The sequence below is a fragment of the Rissa tridactyla genome, chromosome 14, assembly GCF_028500815.1.
Source record: "Rissa tridactyla isolate bRisTri1 chromosome 14, bRisTri1.patW.cur.20221130, whole genome shotgun sequence".
NCBI lineage: Eukaryota > Metazoa > Chordata > Aves > Charadriiformes > Laridae > Rissa > Rissa tridactyla.
The window spans coordinates 357,941-371,305 of record NC_071479.1 but is presented as its reverse complement, the minus strand read 5'-3'; the positions used below and the strand labels follow the sequence as shown (position 1 = coordinate 371,305).

At 39.0% G+C, this 13,365-nt stretch overlaps 1 protein-coding gene across 2 annotated transcripts in view; it reads right to left on the bottom strand.

Moving 5' to 3' along the window:
• GPR107 (G protein-coupled receptor 107) overlaps positions 1-13,365 on the bottom strand; it is a 40,636-nt gene that overhangs the window by 26,613 nt on the left and 658 nt on the right. For both annotated transcript variants that reach the window (XR_008469264.1, XM_054220331.1), the window contains exons 2-10: positions 8,619-8,744; positions 8,029-8,079; positions 7,692-7,780; positions 6,870-7,036; positions 5,226-5,260; positions 4,956-5,012; positions 4,029-4,139; positions 1,410-1,543; positions 392-467 (exon numbers count right to left, since the gene is read on the bottom strand). Coding sequence is in view for 1 of the 2 variants with exons in the window: in XM_054220331.1 (XP_054076306.1) it covers positions 392-467; positions 1,410-1,543; positions 4,029-4,139; positions 4,956-5,012; positions 5,226-5,260; positions 6,870-7,036; positions 7,692-7,780; positions 8,029-8,079; positions 8,619-8,744 (846 nt within the window). In the remaining variant the exon portion in view is untranslated. The remainder of the gene's footprint in view (positions 1-391; positions 468-1,409; positions 1,544-4,028; positions 4,140-4,955; positions 5,013-5,225; positions 5,261-6,869; positions 7,037-7,691; positions 7,781-8,028; positions 8,080-8,618; positions 8,745-13,365) is intronic.

Below are 13,365 nucleotides of genomic sequence, written 5' to 3'. Positions count from 1 at the left end.
ATACTTCAGGTGAAGTAGTGGCCCTGAATTTTACAAACATTCACCAAGGTTTCCATTCTATTAGCATTTACTGCAAGCCATGTAGCTGGAGCAGCACCATAGCTCAAGCTTTCAGCCTCAGATGGCCAAAACATTAGAATTCATGGAACTCATTCAACCCTCATACGCGCTTGCTGCTTCACCGCTTCAGGACATGATCTCAATTGTATTTAAAGTCAGAATTTGCTGATGAAAACCAAATCACTTCCAGCAAACAGCTGCAGTTCAATTCCAATGCTTCAATATGAAACACACTTCTCTCTCCCTCCCATAGTAGTTTTTTTTTGTTGTTGTTTTTTTGTTTTTGTTTTTTAAAACAGCATGCCCTGGATTCCATGTTTCTTATACATACCGCATGGAAGACTAAGGACAGAGATTTTGTGAAAGGGAGGGCTGCCATTAGCCAGTGAATCTTAAAGGCATCATTTCTTGGAAGAAAAAAAAAAGAAGGAAGAGCATCAATTAAAAGCCAGCAGTAAAAATTTCTGTTCCCAAGTGTATTTCTTTAAAACCTACAAATGTCAAACAGTAACTCCCAGGCTGAGCTGACTATTGGTGTAAAAGGATTCCCTTTAATGCTGCAGTCCAAGTTTCTGCAACATCCTTAACAACATTTCAACTACATATTCTACAACTCTGTATTTTAATAATTGGGTTACTTAAAAATAGTAATTCATAGGAACATCTTGCATATATAGATCATAACGGTTAGAAAGTTTGCTAAACATTTGCTAAACATAATTCATGTATTACTCCATCCAAAGCCCCCAAGTTACTACACCACACCACCAAGTGAACTCCAGACCACCAAATAATCTGATTACCAAGTGAACTTCAGACTAAGTCAGAAGTAAAGTCAAAATGGAATCATAGGTTCTCATGGCTTCTGTTGCTATGCTTTAACTATTAAAGAGTATGGTTTTCAATCAGGAATTCCTACCACTTGCAACTATAATCAAAATGTTTATGGCTCTCCACTGCCATAAGCTGCTACTCACCATATTAAAAAACTGGACAAGTTTTTCTTGTTATTTAAAGTTATTTTCAAGTAGCATTCTCCTTTTGTCATCAACTACAGGAATCTCCTGTTTATTTGCTGCCACAATATATTTTAGTATGTACTCTACGTGAAGGATTTCTTTATGTAAGACTTGATAACTTTGGAACAATAGTCTGAACAATGCTACTGACAGAGGTAGCTGTTTTCAACTATAAACTGTATGTATCAGGCATCAAATACTGAGCCAGATTTGGAGTTGTAAGTGATTAAATCTGTCTGCGAATTGGGCATTATAAGAGGAGCAATAAAAAAATAAAAATCAAACAAGGTAGGCCTATACTTGTCACTGACACCAAACTAGTCCGTTTACCTGCGTTTACGAAGTATGTGGATCCATACGGTCCCAGACAGGAAAAAGAAGATAGCCATGGAAATGTAAAGTTTTGGCAGTGGGATCTCACCCGCTGAAAGGTAGCTTTCAGGATTCTTTTCCGTGATTTCTATCTGAATATTAAAGGTGTGTTATGTGTACAGCTGAGAAGACATTTTGCTAAAGCATTGAGTTAACAATTACAGTTCACAATCAAAGTCGCTCATTTAAAATTAGCTTTTCTGAAGCGGCGACTGTTATGAGACTCTTAAAGAAAAAAATAAAAGCAGCTCTTCATCCTCAAGAATCTCAAAACATTTTGCAAAATTACACCCACAACAATAATTTCTTTGAAAAGCAGAAGAGGACTGAGGTTGTTTCCAGTGCTTCAGTTATGCAACGTAATTCAGAAAGGCAAAGTAATTTTCACAAGGAATAGTTGTTCTCTATACCAAACTTTACAGAGTTTGCCCACATTTGATTTAGAAACAGTGTCTACAACCTTGCATAAACAAGCAGGGGTTTTATAGCACAGTGCCGATTTTAGGCATGGAGTCATACATAGCTAAAAAAATCACTCTTAGGTTTACTACAATGGATTTCTTCACCCGTCAAGAGAAAGGAAGAACTTTCCTGCAAGCCTATTACCCTGTGACTGAGAAAACAGAAGCTTTATTTAACAACCTACTTATGCCCTTAAATGGCTTGATTATATGTGCTAAGACTCAGGGATCAGATTCAGGGCTCAGTGTTGGGACCATTTCTAGTTAACATCTTTATTGATGACCTTGATAAGGACATAGAGTGTATCATCAGCAAGTTTGCAGATGACACGAAGCTAAGCAGGAGTGTTGATCTGCGTGAGGATAGGGAGGCTCTACAGAGAGACTTGGATAGATTGGACCGATGGGCCAATGCTAACGGCATGAGCTTCAACAAGGCCAAGTGCCAGGTCCTGCACTTGGGCCACAACAACCCCATGCATCGCTACAGGCTTGGGGCAGTGTGGCTGGAGAGCTGCCCGGCAGAAGAGGACCTGGGGGTTCTAATTGACAAGCGGCTGAACATGAGCCAGCAGTGTGCCCAGGTGGCCAAGAGGGCCAATGGCATCCTGGCTTGTATTAGAAATGGTGTGACCAGCAGGAGGAGGGAGGTGATTGTCCCCCTGTACTCAGCACTGGTGAGGCCACACCTTGAGTATTGTGTCCAGTTCTGGGCACCTGAATACAACAGAGATATCGAGGCGCTGGAGCGAGTGCAGAGGAGGGCAACGAAGCTGGTGAAGGGCCTGGAGAATAAATCTGATGAGGAGCGACTGAAGGAGCTGGGACTGTTTAGTTTGAGGAAGAGGAGGCTGAGGGGAGACCTCATCGCTCTCTACAACTACTTGAAAGGACACTGTAGAGAGGTTGGTGCTGGTCTCTTCTCACAGGTAATTAGCAATAGAACAAGAGGGAATGGGATCAAGCTGCAGCAGGGTAGGTTTAGGCTGGACATTAGAAAGAAATTCTTCACAAAAAGAGTGGTCAGACACTGGAATAGGCTGCCCAGGGAGGTGCTGGAGTGAATGTGTTTAAGAGTTGTTTAGATGTGGTGTTAAGGGATATGGTGTAAGGGAGAACTTTGTAGAGTGGAGTTGATGGTTGGACTCGATGATCCCAAGGGTCTTTTACAACCTAAATAATTCTATGATTCTAAGACTTCAATAAAATAATGCATCAAGATAGTCTGCAGTGCTGAAACTGTCCCGCATCTCTAGGTTTTCTTCTCTTTCCAATTTCTTCAGTGGGTCAAAGCAATAATCAGCAATTAAAAAACTTAGTCTTCTAAACTTACAACTTCAGAAGCAGATTTAAAGTAATCTGAGTTAAGCTGTTGCTAAGTTTTATCACCTATGTGTTCCCTTGCTTTTCCCTCGCAGTGGCGTCAGGACAACCACGTAAAAATCAGTTCAGCGGTCTGATCTGGCTGAGAACTACCTCGGTCATTGAGAAGATTCATTACAGAATTAGCTCACTATAGACCAGCAGAGATGCCAGCATGAGCACAGGAAAGAAAAAACGGGACAGCCAGAGCTCTGATAATGCACTCTGGCTCAAAAGAGCATAGGACTGAACCCTTGGATGTTAAGAGAGATAAAACATTTGCTATAACATATTGCCTTTAAGATGTGGAACTAACATTGTAGAAATGCATCTTTAATTAGGCCAGAAAAAGCAAAAACACTGAATTCACAAATACCAATTTAGATTGCAGCAACAGCCTTAATATCTGCAATTGTGTAAAGGAAAAAAAAAGCGATTTTTGAGCCCAGCAAAAAAATCGAACAGCTGTTTTAGCTCCCATCTCATTACAGCATCTAGTCGCAACTGTGCAGACTGAACCCAGCCCACACAGTCTTCAGATTTCCAGACATTTCTCCAAAACTAGTATTTTAGTTCTTCTTACTGTAGTTGCTTCCTTCAGAAATGCCACCACACAGATTAAATGCACAATTCTGAATCACTTCCCACCCCATATATATGCTCATGTACAGCGTGTGCTTGGTATACAAGCTAGCATTGAAAGCTTTATGTTTCAATCTAAGTGAATGAGTTATACTTTAGAAGCTATACTCACATCGAGACTAAATAGCTGCTGATCATTAGTCGGCCCATCGCTGCCAACACATTTATGGAAATATAGGCTGTAGAGACCTTCTTGGTTATCAGAGCTGATGTTAAATAAAAACTGAAAATAAGGAATAGAAAAGTCAGCATGAAAGTCAGCATTCTTCTCATTCACAACAGGGTTGCCCTGGTAGGAAGCATGAAAAAAGTCAGACATTTAAGGTCAGTTGGTTCCTTTCAGCAAGCATACTGTTCCGAGGATACCAGCATATCTGCAAGTTTCAACAGAACTCCAGATGCAAAATCATTGCACCTATCTACGATTGTGCACTCCGGTAATCCAGGACCTTTAAATATCAGTGTTAACTTACTTCACCATAGAGAAAAGATAACAAGAAGCATATATTTAACATGGTGAAGCATAAGATTTTTATCATACTTGCCCTAAAGCATAAGCAGCTATTCTGTTCCTCCTCCAACTATACCAATTGTGATAGCTATGGAAATGAGATTTGTGTCACGTAACAGAATTTAAAGTGTGTTTGTTTTACAGTAACCAACAGCCACAAGTGAACCAGGGTGCTGAAACAAAGTGTTAATCTGGTTTCATAGAGAATATCTTCCTCTTAAGTGAGTCATCAGTCAGGCCACAGTTATTTGTTGTTAGAAATCTGTATGCACTAGTTGCACCACAGTGAACTTTAATATGCTGAGTCTTACAGACTAAGATATTTAGAACTGTATCATACCAAAGACAGTTAAAAACCTTTCCCACACCTTATGAAGAAAGATTTCCAGCACTTATTCTTAATAAGAGTCCACTCAAAAACTTACTGAGCTATCAGAGAGGCATCCATACCACACTTACTTTTCATGCAGTAGTACAGTGAAGGAACTGTCTGCACACATTAGGACTAGACACTGACAGATACCTTACCTGAAATGAAAAAGTTCCTCTGTCATTGTGAACAGCATGTTCTTGTTCTACTATGCTCTGGGAAAAGGAAAAGAGACTTTTAGATTTTTTTTTTTTAAGTGGGTAACTACCACATTTGCCTACGTAATCCAGGCAATCCAAACTGTATTCTGTATATTTACAGTGGAGGCTGAGAGCAACAGAAAATAACACTTTCCACTTTCTGGCTATGCTTATACTGGAATATTCCCCCAGATTATTTCTGAAAGAGAAGAGCAGATAGTTTCTTACCTGGGAAGATGTTGTACTTCGTTTGGACTTCTTATCTAGAGATAAAATATTAATGGTACATTCAGCGTGTTTGCATTTAGACATCCTCATAGGCTACCACCTTTCACACATTGCCAACACCTAACTCAAATCTTCCTATACTTGTCTGCGTGGCAGTTTCCTAGATGATCATTAACAGAGATTCTTTCCCAGGACTCTTCCCACAACTAGCATTCATTCTAAATGCATCATCAAGTGCTAGGATAGACTTCTGTACTATTACAACTTATACAAAAGCCTACCCAAGAAATCTTCACAACCATTCCAGTTACAGGGATGTAGATGACCTACACCAGACGCAAACTACAGCCTTGTTTCATACAGTCTACAGCTATAACTTTTAATATTATCACCAAGTACTGTTAATCTCACTGAGTAATCTTGATACATGGCCTGACAAATATACAGAAGTCCTAATTAGCCCTGGGGAAGGAAAAAGTTCTCAGCTCTTTGCTAAGCAAAGCCCCAGGAAGAAAAAAAAAACAACCAAACAAAAAACACATCAAGAAACGAAAGCACAGGTGACCTGCCAGGAAGCAGAAGTTCAAGACTTAAGCTTTGCTTTTGGCTCACGCGCACATACTGTCAATGTGCATGACACTTTTTAATGCAAGAAAAATCAAAACTAGAGCTCAATTATCAGTTATCTTCAGTGCCATACAGCTTTAGTTCTTGATTTGTTAGAACAGCTGCGTGTAATTTTCACCCATATCAAAGCTTATAAACATGACATGGTGAGACAGACTCAGACTGCTACAATTCTAAACTCTTTCACGAAGGGATAACATGAACTGTTTAGAGCTAATCTCAGCTCTGATGGGATTATAGAATTGTTTCGTCTGCTGGTCTGGAAGCCAGACAAAGACTTGTGCCTCCAAGAAAGGTTACTGGTACAGTTACTTCTCCATCCTTATAGCTTCTAAGTGATAGACTAGATTTCAACTCTTTAGAAAAAGACGACCATAGACGAATAGAAATGTTGGCTGGAAAGGACCTGTGGAGGTATTTAATCCAATTTCTGACTCAAAGCACACCTACTGTCAATACTATATCACACTGATCCTGGCCTTGTTTAGTCAAATGTTTAAAACCTCAAAAGATGGGGGTTCTGCAACTTCCACATATGATTTGCTACAGCGCTGTAATACCCACCTAGGAAAGTAATTTTTTCTCTCCTAGCATTCAATCTTAGACACCCAAGACTTAATAAGAGGGAACAGCCACAGGTTGCATTGTGTGCCATTACTAAAAATAGCGTGGCATTATTGTCCTTCTAACCTTCCTTCAGTTAGTTGTTGGTGGCTACCAAATTCCCCCTTAGACTTCTTTTTGCCAGACAGAGGACAACCAAGTACCTCAACCCCTCCTCACAGGTACTGTAGGTCTCCAACAGTCATGTTAGGCCTCTGCTGGACCAACAGAACATGAATCACTGAGCAGGAGAGACTCCAGCCCAAAAGGTAGCCCTATGCACAGGTTTACACAAGACTATTCGCCAAGTTTAGCCCAAGGGGACCCCAGAATGCGACCACAACACACTGCTGGATGCACATCAATGAGGAATTAGGAGTGAGAGCACATATAGGTCAGGTTCAGCAGGCTTACCTTTGCTGTCTGTATTTTCGTTGGTCTTTGCAGCACTTTTACCAGAATCACTGCTCTGTTCAGACGTTTTTAGTGGCTTGCTATTTAAGGCAGTAACATTTTCCCCAGGCATGAACGAAATTTTTGGTAACAAAGAAGAAGCTTCTGCAGAGAACCGTACTTTCACACTAAATAAACAAAATGAAAGCAAATCAACATTCATGAAGAGGCTGTCATAACCTATATATACCCAATAAAAGAAAATCAACTTGTCTTGACTTTTTTTTTTTTACTGCAAAACCTGCAAGCACCAGATCATGACTTAAAGCAGCTTGGCATTGAACTGATCACTGTAGGAGAAGTCACACTATATGATCACATCAAATGTAATTGGAGCAGCAGAAGAAAAATAAGTTTATTTAGTTTTAGTAATCAGATTCTCATTAGAAATTATGTTTCCACACAGTTACAGTTGTTCTTGCAAAAGAAAGCAACACAGCCTTGAAGGTACTTCCATAAAATAATTCAAGACAAACAACAAAATGGCACATTCAGTGCAAGAGCTGCAAAAGTGACCCAAGACTTCAAGTTCATGCCTTCAGCACAATTAACGTATGATTCTTTTGCCCTATGTCCCCCTACACCTCCAGGAAGAATTCTTGGACTGGTTTCTACTACAGATTTTTTTCTTTGACTCTCACCTCTGCTCAGCTCACAAGTAACCCATTAAAAAATAAACTACACGCACAGCAGCTTTCCAAGCCCTTAAATAAATTCCACAAGTGTTACGTTAGCTTCTGCTAGAGAAATAACTTTAAAGTGTAGTGTGCACTATTTACTCACGCTTCCGTTTTGAAGTCCAGAAGTAAGATTACAACAGAGACATCTTGATCTGGTTTCTTCTTCAAGATACAGTAATCCACTTCTTCATCCTGGTAATATAAGCAAAACATCTCTGAAGTTCCTTCCTCTTTATAAGAAATGGGACATGTTCTTCCCCAGGTAGAGGTTACCATTCCTAGTCCAGCAAGTTGTAAGATTTAATTATCCTTAATAACCTGCCCATGTCTAAAGGGCCCCCTTTTTTTTTAAATTTTATTTCTTCTGACCATTCCTGGAGTAAGGTCAACTATGAGATGTCTCCAGCTTAGAAAAGTAAGTTCACATCTCTTACTCTTACCAGGTAAGTGGAGAACCCATCATTCCTTGTTCGATCCAAACTGAACCCCACCTAAGAGACAATTGAGAAGAATCTGTCAAATTAAAACAGCTCAGGCTCCCCTAGTATCAGAAGCCAAACCACCACTGAAAGAGTCAAAGATACTGCTCTCTAAATAAATTAACCTATGTTTAAGGCAGAATCCAGGTATTTTTCTCATTACCTAATTAGACAGGAAAAAAATACTCAAATATAATAAACTTGCTGCTTTATCCATATGCACCAAGAATAAAATACATACTAATTCAAATCCAAACTAACTTCAGTAAAGGATCAGACAAGTTAAAGTTTATCCTTAAAGCAGAATGGATAGCGGTCAAGGATAAATCTCACAATATATATATCCTCATATATATATATATATATATCTATATATATATATATATATATCTATATCTATATATATATATATATATATATCAGCTCACAGTGGAGAGCAAAGCCAAGAACACCAGCAGTTAGGATCTGACACCTCAAACAACTTAAGGCATCCAGTGCAAAGGCAATTTCACAGGAAGCTTAATACAGATTTTGGACTCAAAATAACTTACTGATAAACCATTCTTGTCATCAGAGCCCACAGGTGGCTTCAATGAAAGGTTGATGACATTAACTTTCATGAAACCATCCTTGAAGAAGCCAAACGTGTTCAGGTGCACTTTCTGCCTCACATCATCCTGTAAGAAAGGAAAGCAAGTTTACAAATCACATACACCGTCATCTGCAGCGGCAAACAAAGAGGAAGCAGGGTAACAGAGATTGACAAGTATTCATGCAAAACATCTATCTGATCTTGCCAAGAGAAAATTTCTTTAGGATACCTTCAGATATAACCAATTATTTCACTGGAATTGACCAACTCTTACAAGAACCTGAAGAGCACAAACTTTAAATAAATGTGTCTGCTAATTACCTGACTATACTACTGAGGGATATTCCAGAAAAAAGTCTGGATGAAATTAAATAGCTGGCATCACTGATTAAACAAAATATTGCAACAAAAAAAAAAAGACCGCAGACAAATCAAGACAATTATTGTTTGAATGCTAACTACTGTAATTGCAACAGACTGAAAAGGAATTAGTTGACTACAGGGATCTTACTTAACGGAGAGTTGGGTTTTGGCCAAGCGTTTCACAAATATCACAGTGTATTGTCATCCCATCAGATTTTCTGCTAGGCAGGGTCAATGTTGGGATAGTCAAACACCTTACACACTGGAAAACCATGCGTATGGCGCCAGATGAGAAAGTTTCTTATGCAGTCCCACTCCTCCAAATGATTTTTAGCAAGGCCTTGCATCTTATAGGTAGGATAAATACCAAAAACTGGATACGTGGGTTCAAACATAAGAGCTTGGGTTGGTGTCTCTAAAAGGAAAATTCCAATCCCTTCTTTTTCTCCCAGTCTTAGCCATAGAATAATTTACTTCCTCTCAGTCTGGCACAGAAACAGTAGAAGTGGATCCCTTTCTGTGCCTTGCTCAGCAGATAAAGGTTCGAGTACAGCAAGCTTTTTTATTTTTTTTTAAATAAGGAGATCATGAAGGGCCTCACATGAAAAGCAGTAACCACTGCACACAGCTGCCACATCAGATGAGGAAAGGCCACATCCCTGTTACTTTGCATTCAAGAATCAATAAACAGGTATGCAGCTGGACCCTCGATCTTACGGGATCATTAATTGGAAGAAAAGCGGAAATAGAGCAATGAGAATTAAAAAGCAAGTTTAAAATATGATTTAAAGCCCTTTTACAAGGCATCACTAAAAGTAAGAAAATTGGTTTTTCGTCTTGTTTCTTCAAGGAAAAGATAATCAGATTGCAGAATACTCTAAGCACAGAAGTCAGCTGCTAAAGGCAAACAAACTGTTCTGGACAAGGCACTGTAAGACTGAGCTAAGAACTGTAGAAGTACAGTAAGTTCTCTCTTTTCCTTTACCCCCAGTATTACTTTTGACATGTCTGCATAAAACATTCCCGATGCATAAATATCACTCACTGTAATAGCAGGACACAAATCCTGACACACCTAACCTGTAATCTAGCTGTAATAAGATCACGCTAATAGAATCAAGTTAACATGGCAAATAACCAGATGGTTCCCTTAATGCTCCAAAGGGGAAAAAAGTTAATGACACATGGCTCAAAGCAGATGCTTTGCTCAACAGAGTATTATAGCTGCACTGTCTCCAGGTTCTAGATCACTTAACATGCTTGAAACAAGAGCCCATCTGGTTCATTTAACACTACTTTCAATATAATTTCCCAGTCAGAATAGAAGATTAATACTAGCTCTTTACATAGCACATCACATATTTCACCACATCTGGACAGATAAGCATTTGTCTGGGGGATTAGGTAGAGGGGAATAAGATGGGGGGTGGGGGGAGAGGTGCAGAATACAGCATCATCCAGCCACAAGGTGTTTTGCACCTTGTAAACATGACAAGGAACAGCTGCTTAGGTCACAGTATTTGCAAAAGCTATTCAGTTCAATGTAAGTTTATTTACTCCACTGGTTCACTAATATGCTCCCCACCAACAAAAGATAATTAATACACAACACACACACACCTTCCTCCCTGGTTTTATCTCAGCTTTGAGTGCTTAGACTTTACAGATTTAGTTCACAAATCCTTCAGCTTTACATGATCACACACACACTGTCACCAGTTGCCACCAAGCAACAGCACACCCTCCAAGAGCAGCTACTGCTCCACATATTGACAGCTTAAAGATACTGGCTTAACTAACAATTGTCTCACCTTTCACAGGAGGTTTAACTGATTGGAAGAATACAGCTTTTATTTATAATCACTTAACTGCTGACTTCAGAAATATTCAATCATAAGTTTACACAAAGATGTGAACAAGCAAATACTTAAGCACCTGAGCTGTTCACACACAGATTATTTTAATTTACATAGGATGCATTTTAACAGTTAACTCTGCCTCTTTGAGAAGGGATGATCTGGGACATGTCACTAACAGGTTACACTCAAACTAATACAGTAAATTCTCAGCTTGTTTCCATAAAAATCTTCCCAATTTTTCCACTCCTTTAGGATAAAAATTGATCCTGCAACACTTGAGTAAGTTTACAGGACAGATCCTATAGCCCAGAATGGGGAGAAAAATATTCTTTAAAAAACCCAAAACCTAATTGGGATCACGCTATCGGTACGGTGAAAGTTTCATCAGAGTGCTTACCCTTAAATGGAAGGAATTCTATTATTTGTGTTAGACTAATGGCAAGACTTATAATTTGTGTAAGACAAAATGAATTATTGTGAAAGGTATTTTCACCTTGAGCAATCGAAGCCTGAGACCTACCAACATTGAAAGGACACAAGTATTCACAAACATCCACTGAAAAATAACATCTTCCAAATAATAATTTAACATTAAACTGCAATCTTGACAATATCATAAATAGTAGAGGTCTAATTTCCCATTTGGAAACCAGTTAATTGCAAAGATAACTCACTTTAATCAGAAGCTAACACCACAGCTGCTACACAGCATTGTCAGTTGGACAGTTCCTCTTGATAAGTCACTAGAAACTGACATGTTTGGCTATTCACTAGCATTAAACTTAACTTCCTCATTCTCCAAGACAGTTTACCATTGCATTACACAAAATACAAGGTTTCAAAATCATAGCATTCAACTGTTAAGAAAAAAAAAAAATCTTATTTTAGGTCAAGAGAAACATTCCAACTACCAGCTACTTCTGGAAACCTCTGAAAATTGTTTCCAATCCCCTATAACTTCAATTCTTGCAGGGGTTTTGTTTTGCTTTTAAACATAGCTCATTAAACTAATGAGGCTGATAACAATTGCTACTAAGGAAGAGTCTCCTTTGACAAGGTTACTCTAATAGCAAGATTCAAACAAATCATTTTTCTAACTCAGAAGAAATATATCATTTTGCATGCTTTTATAAAGACAACAGAAGTTCTTTTCATAACAGGAAACTTCTCAGACTGTGGCTTGCTTTTCTGACAACCAAAAAAAAAGCTTCACCGTAGCACACTAATTACAAAGATACAAGAATGAGGCTTTTCTAATTTAAGCAGTAACAGTTTGTTTGAGGAAACCTAATATCAAAACACTCACACAAAGCTGTGGCGTTTAGCTTGGCACAGTGTCAAAGCACACTTAAAAGCAAGGAGCCAATGGCAAGAACACTAGAAGGGAAATTTCATTGTGAAAGGGTACAGTTGTTGGAGCCTGACATTTACATAAACGCTGGATGAAGTAGAAAGGGAGAGACTGTGCTCTAACAATAAAGCTCGTGTTTATGCAGGAGGTGAACAAAGGCATTAACACATTTCTACTTTCCACAGTCAGTGTTGTAACTCACACAAAATACCTACAAAAATAAAACCACACCCCACTTTGATCACAAAAACCAGCTGTACAGTTCAGTAATTAATGCAGGCAGTTAAGAGACACACTAATAGGAACTAGAAACCATAATATTTGCTGCTGAGAACATTTGCTTGAGGCCAGTTTGAACATTTTCTATGTAAGGGAAAAGTACCACCCCAGCAGAGATTCTTCCAGTGCTCAACTGTTGGTCACAAATTCCTCAAAACAACAGTGTAACCAGCACAAACCTCCTAACTTATTGCTTCAGGAAAAAGTTTACTTTTCCTGAAGTAGAACAATATTCATGTGGTTGCACATTAGACAGCTACGTAGTCTGGGAAATTCCCCAGGGGAATGAATGTCCCCCTGGCATTCACTGTATCCCAAAGGCTGAACGGGAACTCCTGCAAAGTTTTGGCACTCTCCCTAAAGTGGTACAAGGACAGAGTAATTCTGGTCCTAGTCATATACCACTTTATTAACTTCTTCTAATATTTCTATTGGCAAAATATTCCATGTTGTTGACAACAAGAACAAAATCAACAACCTCATTCTGAGGATTTACAGACCAGTTCATGAATACCACAGAACCCCTTTAAAAGCATCACCCCAAATGCAGAGTTCCTCTATCACATAACAACTATGCAGATCTTTGTTCAAAACACAACAGCTAGCAGCACTCTGGAGCTGAAGATCTTCACCAAAATCTGCACTGCTTCCCATCAACAACTCTGAACAACTAGTTTTTGCTCCAACACGGTCACGGGACAACACAACACTCTTTCAAAGCACAGCCAGAAGTCTATTAAACCTAAATAGAGAGCTGACAGCATCAATGTCTTCCACCTCTATTGAATGCTTTATTTGTGCCAAGAAACTACATCCAGAAGGCTTCTAAAACAGCCACACTGCCTTTTAGACAG